At 46.3% G+C, this 23,845-nt stretch overlaps 1 protein-coding gene across 5 annotated transcripts in view; it reads right to left on the reverse strand.

The window, feature by feature from the left end:
* The window catches only part of LOC144503886 (partitioning defective 3 homolog B-like), a 1,029,287-nt gene that overhangs the window by 498,116 nt on the left and 507,326 nt on the right, over nucleotides 1-23,845 (reverse strand). For all 5 annotated transcript variants that reach the window (XM_078228918.1, XM_078228917.1, XM_078228921.1 and 2 more), the window contains one exon: nucleotides 21,684-21,854. In XM_078228918.1, coding sequence (XP_078085044.1) covers nucleotides 21,684-21,854 — 171 coding nt within the window. The remainder of the gene's footprint in view (nucleotides 1-21,683; nucleotides 21,855-23,845) is intronic.

A 23,845-nucleotide genomic window follows, 5' to 3' on the forward strand; every position in this document is an offset into this window, starting at 1 on the left:
TCCCTCTCAGTGCACCCGAACAGGCGCCAGAGTGTGGCACCTAGGGTATTTTGACAGTAACTTCATTGCAGTGTTGATGTAGGCCTACTTGTGACACTAATAAATAAAGTTTAAAACTTTAAACTTAAATCTTTGGACTGTTGGAGGAAACCGGAGCACCCAGAGGAAACCCACACAGACATGGGGAGAACATGCAAACTCCACACAGTCACTGGAGGCTGGAATCGAACCCGGGTCACTGGTGCTGTGAGGCAGCAGTGCTAACCACTGTGCCATCGCGCTGGTCTAATCCCTTTCTGAATGTCATGATGAAACCTGTTTCCACCACCCTGCTAGAAAAAATGTTCTAAAACAGAAAAACTCACTGTATTAAATAAAATCTCATTACATCTTTGTTTCATTTATCAATTATATTAAACTTGTGTCACTGGGGAAAGGCCACCCATACAACACCCTTATAACTCCTGACTTGTATGAAATCATCCTTGCTAGCAGAACCTGAAAAACATCAATGTTTTGGGAGTTTCCAGCAGCATGAGTTCAAATCCCACAACACCGGGGGAATGTCAATTCAACTGGTGAGCCATAACCTCCTCGGAGTGGCTATCAGCATCAGAGTTCCACGCCATGCCCAACTACTTCTGAGATTTTTCTTCCATTCCTGTCACACCTGACCCTCTGACTCCGGCTGGGCAAGAGAGACGACGGAACTGTCTTTGAAGCCCAGCATCAAAGTCCCCTCTTTTTATTACAGCATTTGGTAAGTTTAAAGATCTATTGAAGTTGACAGGCCAGGAAAAAGATGCATCCAAGGTAAGTGAATAGGAATGGTGGGGGGGGGCCAACCTGTGGATTTGGGGCTGGGTTGGGTCAGATAAATTGGGGGGGATGTCGGGTTAGATCAGGTTCGAGGGGTTCAGGTTAGGTTGGATAATGTTAGGGGATACAATGGCCTAGTGGAATTATTGCTCAACCATTAACCCAGAAACTCAGCTAATGTTCTGGGGACCCGGATTCAAATCCCACCATGGCAGATGGTGGAATTTGAATCCAATAAAAAATATCTAGAATTAAGAGTCAACTGATGACTATGAAATCTAGGACCATGGGGCTTTTTGTTCAAACGGGCAGCATGGTCAGTGCAGACTTGGAGGGCCGAAGGGCCTGTTCCTGTGCTGCAATTTTCTTTATTCTTTGTTCATTGTCGATTGTCGGAAAAACCCATCAGGTTCACTAATGTCCTTTAGGGAAGGAAATCTGCTGTCCTTACCGATCTGGCCTACATGTGACTCCAGAGCCACAGCAATGTGATTGACTCTCAACTGCCCTCTGAACAGGGGCAACTAGGGATGGGCAATATATGCTGTCCAGCCAGCGACACCCATGTCCTACGAATGGACATGTCAGAGTTGGGTGGGGTCGGCGGCGTGAGCTGGTGGGGGAATCCCATGGGGCGGGGTCATTGGAGGTGGAGAATACTCCCCTGGCTTTGGGAGAATGGTTAGTCGGACGGTGGGGGGGTTCAGTGTGTGGAGGTAATCACAGGCATAGGGAGGTGGGTGATGGGGTACTGGGAGTGTCATGGGGCGCTGGTCTAAGTGCTTGAAATAGTAAAACCAGAAGTTAGAAGAGCTTTTAATTATTCTATCATTAGCTGAGTAACTATTAGTGTAACCATGTCAGAACCACCCGAAGTTTGCGATTTAAATTGCATTTTTAGATAGTTCCCCGTGCAGGGCAATTACCCAGAGGAAAATTGCACTTTTAGGAATTGCTGTGCAAACCCTTACTTGTGAAGTTCCGAGATGGGGTTCCCCATCGCAACTCAAGGGGGGCCCCTCAATCTGACCTGGGTCAGCTTGGAAGTTGCGGCCCGATAAATCTAGAATAAAATGCTAGCCTCAATAAAACCATCTGGTTCACTCCTGCGTTTCTGGGGAGGATACCTGCCATCCTTTCCTGGCTTACCTCAGGTCTACATGTAGATGACTCCAAGCAGCCCACTGAAATGTTACAGCAAACTGCGGAGAGAAAAGCACTGAGGCTGCACATACTCCACGTGGATTTCCACAGTTCATGAAGATGGCTTAACACCACTTTCCTGGGGGTAATGAGGGATGGGCAATAAATGCTCACTCTGCCATTGTTGCTTACACCCCATGAACAATTATTTTTTAATAATCAAGCCTGCTGCTAAGCTTTTAGCTGTGGCTCAGTTGTTAGTACACTCGCCTCAAAGTCAGAGGTTATGACTGCAAGTTCCAGCCTAGAGACCCAAACACAGCAAATGAGGTTGACATTCCAATGAAGTACTGGGGGAATGCTGCACTGTCAGGCAAGCTATCTTACAGACCTTTCAAAGAAGACCAAGAGTTTCCCCTAATAACCTGGCCAATATTTCTCTCTCAACCAATTCTTAGCATGGATTATTTGCTTATCAGCCTGTTGCTGTTTGTGTGGCAACTAGCTGCTGTTTTACCTACATTACAACAGTGACTGCCCTGTAAAAGCAAAGGTTGACCTGAAGTCATGAAGGGCATTATAAAAATGTAGGTCATGTTTTTCATTCCTCATGAGGTTTGAATAGGTCACATTAAATTTTTATTTGATGAAACTTAAAACCAATAGAAGGTGTTTTCGGGTATTGCAATTGGCAATTTCATAATTAGAGCTACTGGATTCTGGTGTCTGAAGGGGTCAAATGTAATTTTTATCTGAATGACGGCGTTGTACGATTCTGAATGACGGCGTTGTACGATTCTGCCCACCATTCCATGACTTTCCCTACTGTTTTCACCACATATTCCACCAGATCTCTTCACAAGGTGGGACTCACCTTTCACAACCTCGCCCACCTTCCTCAGAAGCTGCCTACGATCCTTGGCATGCCACCACATCCACCACAAGAACCAGGGGCTGTTAGGCTTTCACAGCAGGATTAACAAGCAATGCTCTTCAGTTAATCACTCACAGGCGGCACGGTGGCACAGTCATTAGCGCTGCTGCCTCACAGCGCCAGGGGCCCGGTTCAACTCCGGCCTCGGATCACTGTCTGTGTGAAGTTTGCACGTTCTCCCCGTGTCTACGTGGCTTTCCTCCGGTAGCTCCGGTTTCTTCCCACAGTCCAAAGACGTGCGGGTTAGGTGGACTGGCCATGTTAAATTGCCCCTTAGTGTCGGGGGGATTAACAGGGTAAATGCATGGGGTTACGGGGATAGGGCCTGGGTGGGATTGCTGTCAGTGCAGGCTCGATGGGCCGAATGGCCTCCTTCTGCGCTGTAGAGATTCTATGATACTGGGGAGGGCAGCGAAGGCGATGGAGGAGAGAGTCTTGAGACTGCGCAGAGTTCTCGGCACCATAAAAAGTCGATTCATCGACGATATCAAGTTTTGTCTTTTCGATTTTGATTTAATTAATTATTGTCACATGTTACAGTGAAAAGTATTATTTTTTGCATGCTATACAGACAAAGCATGCCGTTCATAGAGAAGGAAAGGAGAGGGTGCAGAATGTAGTGTTACAGTCATAGCTAGGGTGTAGAGAAAGGTCAACTTAATATTTGGCAACAGTTATGGCTCCCTTGAAAACCAAAGCCGTTTTTACCCGAACGCTATTTTAACTGACTTCCAAGAGGACCGATGCCTCGCACTTGCAGTGCTGAATCCAGCTCGCATCTCGCAAAAACGGATTCGTTAAATCTACAGGAATTGAAACGACAGCAACGGAAAAGAAGCTGAAGGTTGCGTGTCATGAAGACTTACTGCACTTTGCGATGATAGGTAATTCCAGGGAATCCATCAGACATTGCTTATTACTTCATTTGGTGACTACATTAGCAGATATGAGCAAGAAATGAAAAAGAGCATCCCATTTTTCATTTCATTCTGAAGAATCCAGTTCAATGGTGCATTGCATTCTTTCACCTCCACTTCATTACATTCCAGGGTTTAAACGTGACAACTTTTTTTTTTTGCTTGATAGAGAAATCAAGGACACATTTTTTTTTTCAAAGCCGCAGAAGAAATCCAGCAGTGAAAAGGTACCGGTTGTTTAATCACCAGAACGGCAAAGGGATTTTTCTGTACAGAGGCTGACAGGAGCAGGCAGATGTCAAAACAATAGAAATCATAAGGGGGAAATGAGAGGGAAAAAAAAAATCCTACGAAAATAAAATGATGGCATTTCCAAGCTTCACATTTTCACGAGGAAAGAGTTTGTGGTTTCAAGGCTAGAAGAAGCACCGGCATCATTAACAAGCTCAACATCGTGTGTTTTTTCAAACTTTTTTTTAACTCCGTCCTTAAAATTACAAAGCCAATGCTCAGAACGGACCCGGGCAAACCCAAATCCATTCCTTGCTTGCTCCAAAAACCAAATTCAAAATCCAATTGAACCCAATTCAGAGTGCCCATAAAAGAGAGAAATAAGATGTAAGCTGACAAGATAAGACATTGCATCCCATCTTGGGCTTGATCTGATGCTTGATCTTAGCCAAAAGGCCGAGAGGTTTAACATCATGCTGCTATTTTTGGTGCACTGCTCTCTTGGTTGCCTATGCCCCCTCCCCTAAAACTCCCTTCCTTTAAAATGCTCCTTAAAATCAGTCTCTTCAAAACCTTTTGATTTGATTCGATTTGATTTATTATTGTCACATGAAAAGTGTTGTTTCTTGCGCGTTATACAGACAAAACACACCGTTCATAGAGAAGGAAAGGAGAGGTGCAGAAAATAGTGTTACAGTCATAGCTAGGGTGTAGAGAAAGATCAGCTTAATATATAGTAGGTCCACCCAAAAGTCTCAAAGAAGCTGTTTTTGAGTCGGTTGGTGTGTGATCTCAGACTTTTGTATCTTTTTCCCGACGGAAGAAGGTGGAAGAAGGTATGAGCTGACTTTCGAGTGGACATGATCTTTTGTCAAAGCTTTGACAAAGAGTCATCTGGACTCGAGACATCAGCTCTTTTCTCTCATTACAGATGCTGCCAGACCTGCTGAGATTTTCCAGCATTTTCTCTTTTGGTTTCAGATTCCAGCATCCGCAGTAATCTGCTTTTATGGAAGAGAGTCTGTCTAGGGTGCATGGGTTCCTTGATAATGCTGGCTGTTTCCCCGAGGCAGCGGGAAGTGTAGACAGTGTCAATGGATGGGAGGCTGGTTTGCGTGATGGATTGGGTTATGTTCACAATCCTTTGTAGTTTTTTTCACGATCTTTGGACCCTTGTCCCAATATATCCTCACATGATCCATATCAAATCTCTATTTGAATGATCCCGTGAAGCCGCTGGTGGGGAGGGTCATTTTACCATGATGAAGGCGCTGCATAAATGCAGGTCATTGTTGCTGCAATGGATGTAATAGAAGAATTGCTTCTGCCAACTTGGAAACTATGTAAATATCACAGTTAGCCAATGCTCCCTTGGGCGATGATCATTTGTTTTTTTGAATTACTATTCAAAGAACTTTTCTACTTCTTGCTGGTTTTAGTTATGATGTGCAGATGGTCTGAAATGTTTCATTTTGTTACAGGTAAATTGCTCTGGAAGTAGACTGAGGCAAGAAATGAAATGCGCACCAGGAGGTTATATATTAGTTTTTTAAAAAATTGAGTCTGCTGTTCTGCGTGTGCAAATGAAAGTATTTGTTAAACAACAACTAGTTTGCTTTCATGGAGTGCCTTCACCTGAAAACTAACGTCCCACGATGTTTCACGGAAAGCTGTCAGAGGAATTGGTTGCTGAGAAAGATGGAGATCAAGAACAGTGACCACAAGTGTGGTCAAAGAGATGAGGCTAGATATGGGGAAGGGAATGGGTGGGTGGGGGGGCTGCTGGCGGGGAGCTGTCTTGAGATCAGAGAACTTGGAGGGACAGATTTCCCGAAAGTCCCGCACCGACTCTAAGAGACGAACCGTGGAAAAGTCCATTGAACTCAGGTGGGATTTTCCAATTTTCCAGGCAACAGCCACGTTGGGCTGAAAGCAGAGTGTCTGGTCGGTGGGGGTGGGGTAGTGGTAACTGAACTGGGTTAGATCGCGGCTGGCGAGGGCAGATGACACATGGGGGTGAGAAGATTACGGTTGGGGATGAGTCCAATCTTTTAAATTCATTCGAGGGACATGTTCATCGCTGGCATTTATTGCCCATCCCTAATTGTCCTTGAACTGAGCAGCTTGCTGGGCCATCTCAGAGGGCAGTTGAGAGTCAACTACATTGCTGTGGCTCTGGAGGCACATGTAGGCCAGACCAGGTAAGGACGGCAGAGTTCCTTCCCCAAAGGACATAAGCGAATCAGATGGCTTTCTCTAACAATGGCTTCATGGTCATCAGTAGATTCTTAATTCCAGATATTTTTTATTGAATTCAAATTCCATCATCTGCCATGGTGGGATTTGAACCCGGGTCCCAGAACATTAGCGGAGTTTCTGGATTAATAGTCTAAAGATAATACCACTGGGCCAAGGCCATCCCAAATTAGTTGGACAGCCAATGAGCTGTGGCGACAGGGGATGGGTGCGTGTGGTAGAGTCTACTGCTAAGCCTGTTGGACCTGGAGAAAACACTCCTGCTCTCCCAGGCCCAAAGAATCGCAGTAAAGGCACTTACCTCATGGACGTAGATCTACTCTCCTTTGACCTGCTGTGTTTCCCAAAGCAGGAGAATCCTGGCCAACTGTGGTGAAAAATCGAGGCACTATCAAACTGAAGGCATGCAGCCTCATTGAAATATTTAAGTGACCAACCTACTTGCTATAAGCGGATTGGTCACCTGCCCCTCGTTCCAGCTCCATCAAAACCTGAGTTTGGATGGTTTCCAGTTTTGGATTTTTAGCTTCCACCTGAACCAAACCTACCCATTTTTGCCAGTAAAGAGCTTCCCCTCAATGGATTGCGTGCAAGATTTCAAAAGGAGGAGAAATAAAGAAAGGATTTAAAAATGAGGACTAGGATTTACATTTAACATTTTTTCATTCATTCGTGGGACATTGGATTCGTTGACTGGCCAGCATTTATTGTAAGAAGTTTAACAACACCAGGTTAAAGTCCAACAGGTTTATTTGGTAGCAAAAGCCACAAGCTTTCGGAGCCTTAAGCCCCTTCTTCAGGTGAGTGGGAATTCTGTTCACAAACAGGGAATATAAAGACACAAACTCAATTTACATGAATAATGGTTGGAATGCGAATACTTAAAGCTAATCAAGTCTTTAAGGTACAAATGATGTGAGTGGAGAGAGCATTAAGACAGGTTAAAGAGATGTGTACTGTCTCCAGACAGGACAGCCAGAGAGACATTGCAGGTCCAGGCAAGCTGTGGGGATTACAGATAGTGTGACATGAACCCAATATCCCGGTTGAGGCCATCCTCATGTGTGCGGAACTTGGCTATCAGTTTCTGCTCAGCGGCTCTGCGTCATCGTGTGCCGTGAAGGCCGCCTTGGAGAACGCTTACCCGAATATCAGAGGCCGACTGCCCGTGACCGCTGAAGTGCTCCCCAACAGGAAGAGAACAGTCTTGCCTGGTGATTGTCGAGCGGTGTTCATTCATCCGTTGTCGCAGCGTCTGCATGGTTTCCCCAATGTACCATGCCTCGGGACATCCTTTCCTGCAGCGTATCAGGTAGACAACGAGGCATGGTACATTGGATGAATGAACACCGCTCGACAATCACCAGGCAAAACTGTTCTCTTCCTGTTGGGGAGCACTTCAGCGGTCGCGGGCATTCGGCCTCTGATATTCGGGTAAGCGTTCTCCAAGGCAGCCTTCACGACACACAACGGCGCAGAGTCGCTGAGCAGAAACTGATAGCCAGGTTCCACACACATGAGGACGGCTTCAACCGGGATATTGGATTCATGTCACACTATCTGTAATCCCCACAGCTTGCCTGGACCTGCAGAGTTTCACTGGCTGTCCTGTCTGGAGACAATACACATCTCTTTAACCTGTCTTGATGCTCTCTCCACTCACATTGTTTGTACCTTAAAGACTTGATTAGCTGTAAGTATTCGCATTCCAACCATTATTCTGTAAATTGAGTTTGTGTCTTTATATGCTCTGTTTGTGAACAGAATTCCCACTCACCTGAAGAAGGGGTTTAAGGCTCCGAACGCTTGTGGCTTTTGCTACCAAATAAACCTGTTGGACTTTAACCTGGTGTTGTTAAACTTCGTACTGTGTTTACCCCAGTCCAACGCCGGCATCTCCACATCAGCATTTATTGCCCATCCCTCGTTGGCCTTGGAGAGCAGTTGAGAGTCAAGCACATTGCTGTGGCTCTGGAGTCACATGTAGGTCAAACGGGATAAAGACAGCAGATTTCCTTCCCTAAAGGACATTAGTGAACCAGATGGGTTCATGAGGAGGATGAAGAGCTAATGCCAGTAAATGAGTACAGGAGTGGTGAGCAAGTAGGGCGGAGAAAACAAGGAACTTGCATTGATATAACACATTCACAGCCACAGAATGTCCCAAAGTACTTTATAGCCAAAGACTTATATTTGGAGCGGAGTGTAGGAGATGCAGCAGCCAATTTATGAACAGCAGGCTCTCACATAGCGATCAGACATCACGTTCAGAAGTACGTTGCAGCAGGACATCATTCACTGGGGCAGCACTGCCACACAGGGCCAGGGACCTGAGTTTGCTTCCCGGCTTGAGTCGTTGTCTTTAATTTGATTTGATTTATTATTGTCACATGTATTAGTATACAGTGAAAAGTATTGTTTCTTGCGCGCTATACTGACAAAGCATACCGTTCATAGAGAAGGAAATGAGAGAGTGCAGAATGTAGTGTTACAGTCATAGCTAGGGTGTAGAGAAAGATCAATTTAGTGCAAGGTAGGTCCATTCAAAAGTCTGGTGGCAGCAGGGAAGAAGCTGTTCTTGAGTCGGCCTGTGCAGAGTCTGCACGTTCTCCCCATGTCTGGGTGGGTTTCCTCTGGGTGCTCCGGTTTCCCCCCCCACAGTCCGAAAGATGTGCTGGTTAGGTGCATTGGCCATGCCAAATTTTCCCTCAGTGTACCCAAACAGGCGCCGGATTGTGGTGACCAGGGGATTCTCACAGTAACTTCATTGCAGTGTTAATGTAAGCCTACTTGTGATACTAATAAATAAACTTTAAACTGTAAGGCACTAAGGACGGTCTTGAGCCCAAATGTAAATTCTTTTTCTTTCATTCTAATGCCAGCAGTGCTAAATAAAAAAAACATTACTCCTTTAAGTGGTGTTCAGATACTTCCAAACGATCCTGAACAATAACCATTTCGTTTTTGCCAATTTGTAATTCCCTGTTTACTGGGATAGAGAAGGCTCATTATACTAAGAGGGAGGAAAAAAATGAAATGGGGGTACTAAATAAGAACACCGAACAAGTTAAAGCATCTTTTCCAAAGGCTTTTATTCCATTAAGGCAAACTATTACTAAATTAAAACACTGCTCAATGGGAGAGTAAAAATGTGCCGAGCCAAGCAAGAGCGCACTCACTTAAAATTCCTCATCATTCTTTGATAAATTACATGAATCAATACAATAGCGGCAAATCGGTACTCGCCCTAATTAAAGTATCTGGCTTGTAGAACAGATCAGTCACTGCCCTGTGCATTACTGTCTAAACCAATAAAACCATAAAAGATTGTTTAATGGTGTAAGCTTTACAGACAGAGGTTGTGACGCAACTACAAAAAGGTTGCAGCCTGATTCCCCCTCCGACACGACCGCCATCTGACTAAATTACCATTGATCATGTGAGGAGGTGATGGCCTAGTGGTATAAAAGTTAAAGTTTATTTATCAGTCACAAGTAAGGCTCACATTAACACTGCAATGAAGTTACTGTGAAATTTCCCTAGTCGTCACACTCCGGTGCCTGTTCGGGTGAACGCATCGAACCAGCACATCTTTTAGACTGTGGGAGGGAACCAGAGCACCCGGAGGAAACCCAGGCGGACCCAGGCGATGAGAATGTGCAAACTTCACACAGACAGTGACCCAAGCCGGGAATCAAACCCATGCGCTGTGAGGCAGCAATGCTAATCACTGCACCAGCTTGCCGCCCTAGCCTAGACCCTAGACTATTAATCCAGAAGCTCAGCGAAAGTTCTGGGGGACCCAGGTTTTCAAATCCCACCACGGCAGATGGTGAAATTTGAATTTAATAAAATATTTCTGGAATTAAGAATCCACTGATGGCCATGAAACTGTTATCGATTGTGGGAAAAACCCATCTGGTTCACTCATGTCGTTTGGGGAAGGAAATCTGCCGTCCTTACCTGGTCTGGCCTACATGTGACTCCAGAGCCAGAGCAATGTGGTTGACTCTCAACTGCCCTCAGGCAATTAGGGATGGGCAATGAATGCTGGCCCAGCCAGCCAGCAACGCCAAGTCCCACGAATGAAATTTTAAAAAAGCACGCCCCGAAACAAAAAAGTAACTTTTATATTCACTCCATGTGGGGAAATGCAATCAACACAAGGGCACAGGTGTCTGCCGACCTGCACACCTGCAGATGGCCCTGACTTTAAAATATTCTCAACAAACCCAATAAAAAGAAGTCTCACTGGTTAGATTTTGGGTTCAAGTTTCCATTTGAAGGATCTGGAACCCAGGAGTTAACAACTAGAAAGCAGAACTCCGATTAGGTTCGGAAAAAAAAAAATTAGACAGTGCAACGCAATATTAAAATTGTTCTGATCCCCGTACAGACTGATAACCTTTAGGGGGGAGGCAATGACCTGGTGGCATTATTGCTGGACTATTAATCCAGAAACTCAGCTAATGTTCTGGGGACCTGGGGTTGAATCCCACCACAGCAGATGGTGGAATTTGAATTCAATCAAAAAACAATCTGGAATTAAGAATCCACTGATGGCCGTGAAACAATTGTGGGAAAAACCCATCTGGTTCACTAATGTCCTTTAAGGAAGGAAATCTGCCGTCCTTACCTGGTCTGGCCTACATGTGACTCCAGAGCCACAGCAATGTGGTTGACTCCCAGCTGTCCTCTGAAATGGCCTAGCAAGCCACTCAGTTCAAGGGCAACTAGGGATGTGCTATAAGGCAGTGTGTTTGCGCAGGTGATTTATTTATTTATTTTTTCAGTTAAATTTGTGTAAAAAATCGGAGGTTTTTTTTAATCCAAAACAGGAAGTAGGCCCAGGAGAAGCCTGGGAAGGTTTTTGGAGGATTTAAAAGCAGGCCACACTTTTGAGCAGGCAGCGTTGGGAGCAGGCAGCAGAGTGAGCAGGGAGTAGAGTGTGAGTTGTAAGGGCTTTGGCTCACAGGGCTTCGGGGGAAAGGGCGAAGCGGGGTACGTTTTTTTTTCTTCTTCTCCATTCCTATAAAGGAAAAAGGTAGCTATGAGTAATAGGCCAGTTTGTTGCTTTCGGTGTGGGATGTGGGAGTTCCCGGAAACACCTAGCCGCCCGGAGGTTCACATTTGCACCAGGTGCATGGAACTGCAGCTCCTGAGGGACCGTGTCAGGGAACTGGAGCAGCGGCTTGATGACCTTAGTCTAGTCAGGGAGAATGAGCGACAAATAGACATGAGTTATAGGCAAGTAGTTACACCGGGGCCTCAGGGGGAAGACACGTGGGTTACAGTTAGGAGGAGTAAAGGTCATAAGGGTAACGTACCAGAGAGTACTCCAGTGGCTGTCCAGGGCTCGGCGACAGGTGTGAGAGGGGAGGGGTGTGAGCAATTAGTAGTGGGGTCACCTGTGGTTGTCCCCCTCCAAAACAGGTATATTGTTTTGGATAGTGTGGAGGAGGATGACTCTCCACGGGTAAGCCACAGTGACCAGGTCACTGGCACACAGTCAGGCTCTGTGGTCCGGAAAGGAAAGAGAGGGATTAGGAGAGCAATAGTGGTGGGGGTTGCGTCGGTTAGAGGCACGGACAGGCGATTCTGTGGGTGTGAACGGGACTCCAGGATGGTAGTCTGCCTACCTGGGGCGGGGGTACTGGATGTCTCCGAGCGGATAGGAGGCATATTAAAAGGGGAGGATAAAGAAACGGATGTCATTGTACACATTGGTGCAAATGACGTACATAGGAAGAGCAGGGGGATCCTACGAGAGCAATTCAGGGAGTTGGGAAATAGGCTAAAAAGTAGGGCCTCCAGAGTGGCAATCTCTGGGCTACTTCCAATGCCTAGGGGCAGTGAGGCTAGGAATACGGAGATAGTACAATTGAACGCTTGGCTAAAGGACTGGTCCAGGAGGGAGGGATTCATATTCCTGGATCACTGGGAAATTTTCAAGAGAGGAGGGCACCTGTACAAGGACGGATCACAACTAAATTGGAAGGGCACGAATATCCTGGCTGGGAGTTTTGCTAGTGCAGTTCGGGTGGGTTTAAACTAATATGGCAGGGGGGTGGGGATCAAAAAATTATGTCGACAAGTGTAGAGGCTGGGGATGAGCTTGGGGCCAGGACAAGGCTGGCAAGGAAGAAGAGCACTCTGGGGGAGGATGACCTCACTGGGCCTGGAGGTCTGGAGTGCATCTACTTCAATGCAAGGAGCGTAGCAGGTAAGACAGACGAACTTAGGGCCTTAATGCTTATGAGGAATTTGGATGTGGTTGCGGTGACAGAGACTTGGTTGAAAGAGGGACAGGACTGGCAGCTGAATATTCCGGGGTCCTAGTGTTTTAGGCGAGACAGAGGAGGGGCCAAAAGAGATGGGGGAGTAGCAGTATTAGTTAGAGAGCATATTACAGCGGTGCAGAGGGAGGACAATTCAGAGGGGTCGTGTAACGAGTCACTGTGGGTGGAGCTCAGAAACAGGAAGGGCGCAGTCACTATGTTGGGGGTATACTACAGGCCCCCCAACAGCCCAAGGGAAGTGGAAGAATGGATACGTCAGGAGATAATGGATAGGTGCAGGAAAAATAGGGTTGTTGTAGTGGGAGACTTCAATTTCCCTGGTATAGACTGGAAATCGCGTAGGGCTGGGAGTCTGAATGGGGAGGCATTTGTAAAATGCGTACAGGAGGGTTCTTTGGAACAATATATAGATAGCCCGACTAGAGAGGGGGCTATACTGGACCTGGTACTGGGGAATGATCCCAGTCAGGTCAGGTCAGGTCTTCAAAGTTTCGGTAGGGGAACATGTGGCAAATAGTGACCACAATTCTGTTAGCTTTAGGATAGTGATGGAAAAGGATGAGTGGTGTCCCAAGAGTAAGGTGTTGGATTGGGGGAAGGTTAACTTTAGTGGGATTAGGCAGAATTTGGCAGCTGTTGATTGGGAGGGGCTGTTTGAGGGTAAATCCACATCTGGCATGTGGGAGTCTTTTAAGGAACAGTTGTTAGGGCTGCAGGATAGGCATGTGCCTGTAAAAAAGAAGGACAGGAAGGGTAGGATTCGGGAACCGTGGATAACCAGGGAAATTGAGCAAGGGAAACCAAGAAAAGAGTGGCGTACGTTAGGTCCAGGCAGCTAAAAACGGAGGGAGCTCTGGAGGAATACAAAGAAAGTAGGAAAGAACTCCAACGAGGAATTAGAAGGGCAAAAAGGGGTCACGAAATGTCCTTGGCAGACAGGATTAAGGAGAATCCCAAGGCAATTTTATTCATACGTTAGGAGCAAAAGCGTTGTCAGGGAAAAAATCGGACCTCTCAGGGACAAAAGTGGGGAATTATGCTTAGAGCCCAAAGAAGTAGGGGAGATCCTAAATGAATACTTTGCGTCGGTATTCACAAAGGAGAGGGATGTGTTGACTGGGAGTGTCTCGGAGGGGAGTGTTGACCCGTTAGAGAAAATTTCCATTACAAGGGAGGAAGTGTTAGGTTTTTTAGGGAATATAAAGACTGACAAATCCCCAGGGCCTGATGGAATCTATCCCAGGCTGCTCAGGGAGACGAGAGATGAAATCGCTGGGCCTCTGACGCAAATCTTTGTCTCGTCACTGGATGCGGGTGAGGTCCCAGAGAATTGGAGGATAGCTAATGTGGTCCCGTTATTTAAGAAGGGTAGGAAGGATAACCCGGGAAATTATAGGCCGGTGAGCTTGACGTCCGTGGTCGGGAAGTTGTTGGAGAGGATTCTTAGAGATAGGATGCATGCGCATTTAGAAAGGAATAAACTCATTAACGATAGTCAGCATGGTTTTGTGAGAGGGAGGTCATGCCTCACTAACCTGGTGGAGTTTTTTGAAGAAGTGACTAGAATGGTTGAAGAGGGAAGGGCCGTGGATGTCGACTATATGGACTTTAGTAAAGCGTTTGACAAAGTCCCTCATAGTAGGCTGGTGCAAAAGGTTGGATCTCATGGGATAAAGGGGGAGGTGGCTAGATGGGTGGAGAACTGGCTTGGTCACAGAAAGAAGTTTAACAACACCAGGTTAAAGTCCAACAGGTTTATTTGGTAGCAAAAGCCACACAAGCTTTCGAGGCTCTGAGCCCCTTCTTCAGGTGAGTGGGAATTCTGTTCACAAACAGAACTTATAAGACACAGACTCAATTTACATGAATAATGGTTGGAATGCGAATACTTACAACTAATCCAGTCTTTAAGAAACAAAACAATGGGAGTGGAGAGAGCATCAAGACAGGCTAAAAAGATGTGTATTGTCTCCAGACAAGACAGCCAGTGAAACTCTGCAGGTCCACGCAACTGTGGGAGTTACAAATAGTGTGACATAAATTCTGATTCTAGGATCGCATGATAAAGACTCAGGAGGAAAAAAGCAGAAATATTTATGTGAAATAGTGTGACATAAACCCAATATCCCGGTTGAGGCCGTCCTTGTGTGTGCGGAATCTGGCTATCAGTTTCTGCTCCGCGAGAACCTGGCTATCAGTTTCTGCAAGAAAGGATGTCCCGAGGCATGGTACATTGGGGAAACTATGCAGACGCTGCGACAACGGATGAATGAACACCGCTCGACAATCACCAGGCAAGACTGTTCTCTTCCTGTTGGGGAGCACTTCAGCGGTCACGGGCATTCGGCCTCTGATATTCGGGTAAGCGTTCTCCAAGGCGGCCTTCGCGACACACGACAGCGCAGAGTCGTGGAGCAGAAACTGATAGCCAGGTTCCGCACACACAAGGACGGCCTCAACCGGGATATTGGGTTTATGTCACACTATTTCACATAAATATTTCTGCTTTTTTCCTCCTGAGTCTTTATCATGCGATCCTAGAATCAGAATTTATGTCACACTATTTGTAACTCCCACAGTTGCGTGGACCTGCAGAGTTTCACTGGCTGTCTTGTCTGGAGACAATACACATCTTTTTAGCCTGTCTTGATGCTCTCTCCACTCCCATTGTTTTGTTTCTTAAAGACTGGATTAGTTGTAAGTATTCGCATTCCAACCATTATTCATGTAAATTGAGTCTGTGTCTTATAAGTTCTGTTTGTGAACAGAATTCCCACTCACCTGAAGAAGGGGCTCAGAGCCTCGAAAGCTTGTGTGGCTTTTGCTACCAAATAAACCTGTTGGACTTTAACCTGGTGTTGTTAAACTTCTTACTGTGTTTACCCCAGTCCAACGCCGGCATCTCCACATCTTGGTCACAGAAGACAGAGGGTGGGAGTGGAAGGGTCTTTTTCCGGCTGGATGCCTGTGACTAGTGGTGTTCCGCAGGGCTCTGTATTGGGACCTTTGCTGTTTGTGATTTATATAAACGATCTGGAAGAAGGTGTAACTGGGGTGATCAGTAAGGTTGCGGACGACAAGAAAATGGCTGGACTTGCAGATAGTGAGGAACATTGTCAGAGGCTACAGAAGGATATAGACAGGCTGGAAATTTGGGCAAAGAAATGGCAGATGGAGTTCAATCCTGATAAATGCGAAGTGATGCATTTTGGTAGAAATAATGTAGGGAGGAGCTATACGATAAATGGCAGAACTATAAAGGGTGTAGATACGCAGAAGGACCTGGGTGTGCAAGTCCACAGATCCTTGAAGGTGACATCACAGGTGGAGAAGGTAGTGAATAAGGCATATGGCATGCTTGCCTTTATAGGACGGGGCATAGAGTATCAAAGTTGGGGTCTGATGTTGCGGTTGTATAGAACGTTGGTTCAGTCACATTTGGAATACTACGCCCAGTTCTGGTCGCCACACTACCAGAAGGATGTGGAGGCTTTAGAGAGAGTGCAGAGGAGGTTTACCAGGATGTTGCCTGGTATGGAAGGGCTTAGTTATGAGGAGAGATTGGGTAAACTGGAGTTGTTCTCACTGGAAAGACGGAGGATGAGGGGTGACCTAATAGAGGTGTATAAAATTATGAAAGGCATAGATAGGGTGAACGGTGGGAAGCTTTTTCCCAGGTCAGTGGTGACGTCCACGAGGGGTCATAGGTTCAAGGTGAGGGGGGGGCGGAGATTTAACACGGATATCAGAAGGACGTATTTTACACAGAGGGTGGTGGGGGCCTGGAATGTGTTGCCGGGCAAGGTGGTGGAGGCGGACACACTGGGAACGTTTAAGACTTATCTAGATAACCACATGAACGGAGTGGGAATGGAGGGATTCAAAAGAATGGTCTAGTTTGGACCAGGGAGCGGCGCGGGCTTGGAGGGCCGAAGGGCCTGTTCCTGTGCTGTATTGTTCTTTGTTCTAAATGCTGGTCCAGCCAGTGACGCCCACATCCCATGAATTAATTTTTAAAAAAAGAAATTTTGATTTGATTTATTATTGTCACATGTATTAGTGTACAGTGAAAAGTATTGTCAAACCTCCAGTCCACAGCTGAAAGAATGGCAACTAGGGATGGGCAACAAATGCTGGCTCGCCAGTGATGCCCATGTCCCGTGATTGAATAAAAAAAGATAATTCAGGTTTTAAGACATTTAATGTAACAACAGACTAAAAGTACAATTGACTAAACACTATCTTTGTAGGAAACTTACACTTTAAAACACAGAACGGGATAGCCCCTTCTTTGCCCAACCGAAAAAATATACTTCATAGATATACTTTACACTGTTCTTTATAGATTTAATTAGTTTCCCAGAATCAATCCACAGGGATTCTTAGCTCCCGAAGGCTTCTTCCTGTTTCTTTTCTCAGGCTGGTAATTTGCAATTTATAACTATCTTTCACAGTGAGGTTTTCTTTGCCAACATCACTAAAAATCTGATTATCTGATCATTACTGTCTGTGGGATCTTGTTGTGTCCTAATTGGCTGCCACGTTTTGTATATCTCAACACAGACTATACTTCAAAAGTGCTCCACTGATCATAAGTCGCCCGACTTCCAGATGCCAGGGAAGATATAAATGATGTTGAGATGCCGGCGTTGGACTGGGGTGAACACAGTAAGAGTTTTAACAACACCAGGTTAAAGTCCAACAGGTTTATTTGGTAGCAAATGCCATTAGCTTTCGGAGCGCTGCTCCTTCGTCAGATGGAGTGGAAATCTGCTCTCAAACAAGGCACACAGAGACACAAAATCAAGTTACAGAATACTGATTAGAATGCAAATCTCTACAGCCAACCAGGTCTTAAAGATACAGACAATGTGAGTGGAGGGACCTGAGTGGGTTCGTGATCCGTAGTCCTTTCGGTATCTTGTCTGCTTTCTTGCATGTTTGTAGAAACTTGATGTCTGTGTCGATATGCGCGATCTTGTTGGAGATCCACTCCACTAGGAGCCAGCAGGTTGCAGTGTTGATGGATAAACCTGTTGGACTTTAACCTGGTGTTGTTAAAACTCTTACTGTGTTTACCCCAGTCCAACGCCGGCATCTCCACATCATGACTACCATCGACTACAGTAGATGTAGTATATATAGAGAAGTTTAGGATGCTCAAAAGTAGTCAGCACGGCTTTGTCAAAGGCAAATCGTGCCTTACGAGCCTGGTGGAGTTCTTTGAAAATGTGACTAAACCCATTGACGAAGGAAAAGCGGTAGATGTGATTTACATGGACTTCAGCAAGGCGTTCGATAAGGTCCCCCATGCAAGACTTCTTGAGAAAGTGAGAGGGCATGGGATCCAAGGGGCTGTTGCCTTGTGGATCCAGAACTGGCTTGCCTGCAGAAGGCAGAGAGTAGTTTGTAGATGGGTCTTTTTCTCCCAGTGGAGTGCCCCAGGGATCTGTTCTGGGACCCTTGCTGTTTGTCATTTTCATAAATGACCTAGATGAGGAAGTGGAGGGATGGGTTGGTAAGTTTGCCAATGACATGAAGGTTGGTGGTGTTGTGGATAGTTTGGAGGGATGTCAGAAGCTGCAGCGTGACATAGATAGGATGCAAGACTGGGCGGAGAAGTGGCAGATGGACTTCAACCTGGATAAATGTGTAGTGGCCCATTTTGGCAGGTCAAATGGGATGAAGGACTTTAATATCAAGGGTAAGACTCTTAGCAGTGTAGAGGATCAGAAGGACCTTGGGGTCTGGGTCCATAGGACTCTTAAATCGGCCTCGCAGGTAGAGGAGGTGGTTAAGAAGGCGTGTGGTGCGCTGGCCTTCATCAATCGAGGGATTGAGTTTAGGAGTCGGGAGATAATGATGCAGCTTTATAAGACCCTCGTCAGACCCCACTTGGAGTACTGTGCTCAGTTCTGGTCGCCTCATTACAGGAGGGATGTGGAAATTATTGAAAGGGTGCAAAGAAGATTTACAAGGATGTTGCCTGGATTGGTCGGCATGCCTTATGAGGATAGGTTGAGGGAGCTCGGTCTTTTCTCCTTGGAGGGACAAAGGATGAGAGGTGACCTGATAGAGGTGTACAAGATGTTGAGAGGTATAGATCGGGTGGATTCTCGGAGGCTTTTTCCCAGGGCTGAAATGGCTGCTACGAGAGGACACAGGTTTAAGGTGCTGGGGAGTAGGTACAGAGGAGCTTTCAGGGGTAAGTTTTTAACTCAGAGGGTGGTGGGTGAGTGGAATCGGCTGCCGTCAGTGGTGGTGGAGGCAAACTCGATAGGGTCTTTTAAGAGACTTCTGGATGAGTACATGGAACTTAATAGGATTGAGGGTTATAGGTAACCCTATATATAAGCCTAGGTAGGTAGGGACATGACCGGCGCAACTTGTGGGCCGAAGGGCCTGTTTGTGCTGTATTTTTTCTATGTTCTATAAGCAGTGAAATTTGAGCGTTCTCATTGTTCACTCTCAAACTTCGCTGTCAAAGTTTTAGTATGCCAACTGTTTTGCCTTCTTCAAAGGGTTTCTGTGGCAATAACCTCGATGCCCCATGCACTGGCAAATACATTGACCTCCACAAGCGGAAATGTCGACAACAGCTGTTTAAAAACTAAGTGAAATTTTTAAGTTACGGAATTGCCATCTGTCCACGGTCATTTTTCGCTTCTTTGGGCAGAGGTCCAGGAGATCACAAGGACTATGACCATGTCACACTGGAGAACCAAGCCCAATACTTATAGCAACACTGTTGGGACTGAGTACAGTACCGCCCACAGGGTGCGGAAAGAAGTCACATGACCCCGAGTTAAGACTGTCTAGAAATAGGTAGCAACATGAAACGACCTTGCATGAGGTCCTTTACTCTCTCCATACCCTTACCCTTGACTGCAAATACCTAGGTAATTCAGTGCTGTTAATACAGGCTCCTTTGTGATTTCCTTTGTGATTGTGTCCAAGAAGTACACATCACAGGTAGCAACAACAGAACAGATCAAAAACATGCTAACACAGCTCTCAAAAACTACTTGCAAGATGGTGCCTTCCCACTTCTACTGTGAAGTGCAGTCCAAAGATGTGCAGGTTAAGTGCATTGGCCATGATAAATTGCCCCTTAGTCTCCCGGAATGCGTAGATTGGAGGGATTAGCGGGGTAAATATGTGGGGTTACGGGGATAGGGCCTAGGTGGGATTGTTGTCGGTGCAGACTTGATAGGCCGAATGGCCTTCTTCTGCACTGTAGGGTTTCTATGATTCCCCACAGCAGGTATGTGACTGAAGTATGTGGGGAACAGATTGCAACCAGCAACAGGTAATGCATCAGAATCCAAAAGGCCAGGTCAAACTGAAGAAATCCAACGTGATTTGGGGATTGTCCTTGAAGGCGGGCTCTCTGCAGTCACCTTAAAGAGCAACCAACATCCAATATGACTCCAGAATCCAGAACCCCCTTTGCTCTTTGCTCAGTCCTAGCCACAGATTCCACATCTTAAGTTTTTAAGTTATTTATTAGTGTCACAAGTAGGCCTACATTAACACTGCAATGAAGTTACTGTGAAAATCCCCTAGCTGCCACACTCTGGCACCTGTTCGGGTACACTGAGGGAGAGTTTAGCATGGCCGATGCATTTAACCAGAACATCTTTCGGACTGTGGGATGAAGCCAGAGCACCCGAAGGAATCCCATGCAGACATGGGGAGAACGTGCAGACTCCACAGAGACAGTGACCCAAGCCAGGAATCGAACCCGGGTCCCTGGTGCTGTGAGTCAGCAGTGCTAACCACTGTACCACCATGCTGCCCATAAACCTGCACCATTCTCAGCAAAGCTACAAAAGATATCGCAAAATCTTAAAGGGATCACTATATTCTTCCCTTAAGCACTGTCCAGTAAAAATGTCCAATAGCTTCCTGAGTTATGCTAGAGAAAATTCATTGAACCAAATACTTATGTTATTAATGGTAACCTTGAACTGAAAAATCCTTATTTTTGGGTTTCTTTAAAAAACAATTGCAAGTACAGGTAATAACATTAATGGCAGTTTCGTTATTCAGTCTGAAGCCATGCTTTGATTCCCAACCTCAGAAGATCAATGCTTGGTACATAAGCGACTTGCACACACTCGTCACCCTTGCAGCATTTCAGATAGGAATAAAAATTTGGCTTTTATCATTTTTTCTAAGCATTTGTAAGATAGAAAGTGTCCCGAGGCGCTGCGCAGGAAATCAGTGAACAAAACTGACCCCAGGTAACTAAAAGTTTGATCAAAGAGGTAGGTTTTTGAGGAGCATCTTAAAACAGGAGAGGGAGGAGGAGAGGTAGAAAGGTTGAGTTAGGGGATTCAATGGCTTGTGGCCTGGGCAGCTGAAGGCACTGTCATCACTGGCAAAGGAAAGTAAGTCAGGGATGTGCAAGAGGCCATAACTGGAGGAATGCAGAGCTGTCAGTGGATTTTAAGCTCGCATGAAGTTACAGAGCTGGAGGTGGGGGTGGCGAGGGGGGTGCGGGGCATGGATGACCATTTCAGCAGCAGATAGACTGTGAAGACATATAATATTACAGAGCTCCAGCTTTGTGATCAAGGTAACATGACATGGGACATTTCTGAGTCAACGCGGCTAACCAGCACATCTTTCAGAATGTGGGAGGAAACCGGAGCACCCGGAGGAAACCCATGCGGACACGGGGAGAACATGCAAACTCCACACTGACAGTGACCCAAGCCAGGAATCGAACCCGGGTCCCTGGCGCAGTGAAGCAGCAGTGCTAACCACTGTGCTACTGTGCCGCCCACAATGTGGTTGACTCCTAACTGCCCTTGGGCAACTTGGGATGGGCAATAAATGCTGGCCAGACAACATGACCCATGAATGAATAATAAAAAATATTTCAACTAATTTCATTCAAGAACAACTCCGTTGAAGGAAAGTGCCTACAACAGTCTGAAAAATATTCTACCCCAAGGCTTACAGGTGAAAGTCCAGTACTTTTTTAGCCAAACCATCTCCACCTGAGGGAGGCCATTGAGGTCACTCATTTCCCAACAGGAAGAGAACTTGCTGTGCACATCCAAGTCAGGAGCCTACCTCTTGGTGTTTTTCCATCCTCCTGGCCACCATCACCTGGATCATTCCTCTGATGTTTCCCTCCATTGACATGGATCGCCGTAACGTTTCCAGAGCCTCGTGGTTGGATTTCTCCAGTAGGTGTTCGCCATTCACGGCAATCAGCTGGTCATTTGTCCGCAGCCGCCCATCCTGCAATGACACGGAAAAGATTCCAATGCATCCTGCATTAATTCTGTTCCTCAATTTCCAGCTCTATCCATTGACATTTACTTACGTAGCATCTTTAATGCAATGCAATGTGAAAAGGCAGTCCCCAGGATCACAATTGAACAGAATTTGACACCAAGGCACATAAGGAGATACTGGACCACATAATAGGCTGAGTCAAAGGGATAGATTGTAAGGACTGCATACAAGGAGGAAAGGGAGATCTGGGGATGGAGTACCTCTGCTTGGGACCGAGACAGAGGAAACGCAGCCATCAATGGTGGGGCAATGAGAATCAGGGATGGCTGAATGAGACTTAGTGCGAGTTAGGATAGAGCATCATAGAACCCCTATGGTGCAGAAGGAGGCCATTCGGCCCATCGAGTCTGCACCGACCACATTCCCAACCCAGGCCCTATTCCCGTAACCCCGCACATTTACCCAACTAATCCCCCGACACGCGGGTCAATTTAACATGGCCAATCAACCTAACCCGCACATCTTTAACTGTGGGAGGAAACCCACGCAGACACGAGGAGAAAGTGCAAACTCCACACAGGCAGTGACCTGAGACTGGAATTGAACCCGGGTCCCTGGCACTGTGAGGCAGCAGTGCTAACCATTGTGCCACCGTGGGCAGCAAAGTTTTGGAGGGGTTTATAATATCTCGTAAGCAAGACACTGGGCGAGATGACAAAAAGAGTTAGGTTTTAATATTCCTTGCCATCTATCTGATATCTTAAGCTTTACCTCTTAGCCTCCTTCTAGGGCTCCCCTCAATTGCTCTGAGCACCCATAATGAAGTTAGTGAGATCTAGTGCTCCCAAATTTCTGGACAAATTTTAACTGTGTCAGTATTAGATACCGTCCAGAAGGAAAACTCTTCCCTCAGTCAATTCCAAGGCAAAACTAAACTGATCACCATTTTCAGTTTGTGGGTGACTGCAGTGTCATTGCCGCTCCATGTTAACATTAAAATCGTGCTGCAATTGAGTACATACTGTAAGATTGGGCAGCACAGTGACACAGTGGTTAGCACTGCTGCCTCACAGCTCCAAGGACCTGGGTTCGATTCCAGCCTCAGGTCACTGTCTGTGTGGAGTCTGCACATTCTCCCTGTGTCTGTGTGGGTTTCCTCCGGGTGCTCCGGTTTCCTCCCACAGTCCAAAGATGTGCGGGTTAGGCTGACTGGCCATGCTAAAATGTCCCTTAGTGTCCTGGGATGTGTAGGTTAGAGGGATTAGCGGGTTTCCTCCCACAGTCCAAAGATGTGCAGGTTAGGTGGATTGGCCATGACAAATTGCCCCTTAATGTCAGGGGGATTAACAGGGTAAATGTGTGAGTTTATGGGGATAGGGCCGAGGGTTGGATTATTGTCAGTGCAGATTTGATGGGCTGAATGGTCTCCTTCTGCACTGTAGGGATTCTATGGGTTCTATGGATTCTTGTTGAGAACAGCTGCCACCAACTGAGGAAAGATTAGGGAATAATTACAAGTGTATAAAACTTTGGTTCCATGAGCACAGGGAGACGTTTTAGGAACTCGTCTAAGTTCTCAGTGGGTTTTGGCAGACTAATTAATTATGTTGGACCTCACAGGAAGGTCAGAGACTATTCTTGCGCAGTGTTCATATGTACTTTCTAACAAGCAATCTAAAGTAAAGTTAAAGTAAAAGTTTATTTATTAGTCACAAGTAGGCTTACTGCAATTAAGTTACCGTGAAAGTCCCCTAGTCGCCACACTCTGGTGCCTGTTCAGGTACACTGAGGGAGAATTTAGCTTGGCCAATGCACCTATCCAGCACGTCTTTCGGACTGTGGGTGGAAACCGGAGCACCCGGAAGAAACCCACGTAGACACGGGGAGAATGTGGAGACTCCGCACAGACTGTGACACAAGCCAGAAATTGAACCCTGGTCCCTGGCGCTGTGAGGCAGCAGTGCTAACCACTATGCCACCGTGCCGCCCTCGAT

This window comes from Mustelus asterias, chromosome 14 (assembly GCF_964213995.1).
Source record: "Mustelus asterias chromosome 14, sMusAst1.hap1.1, whole genome shotgun sequence".
Lineage (NCBI taxonomy): Eukaryota > Metazoa > Chordata > Chondrichthyes > Carcharhiniformes > Triakidae > Mustelus > Mustelus asterias.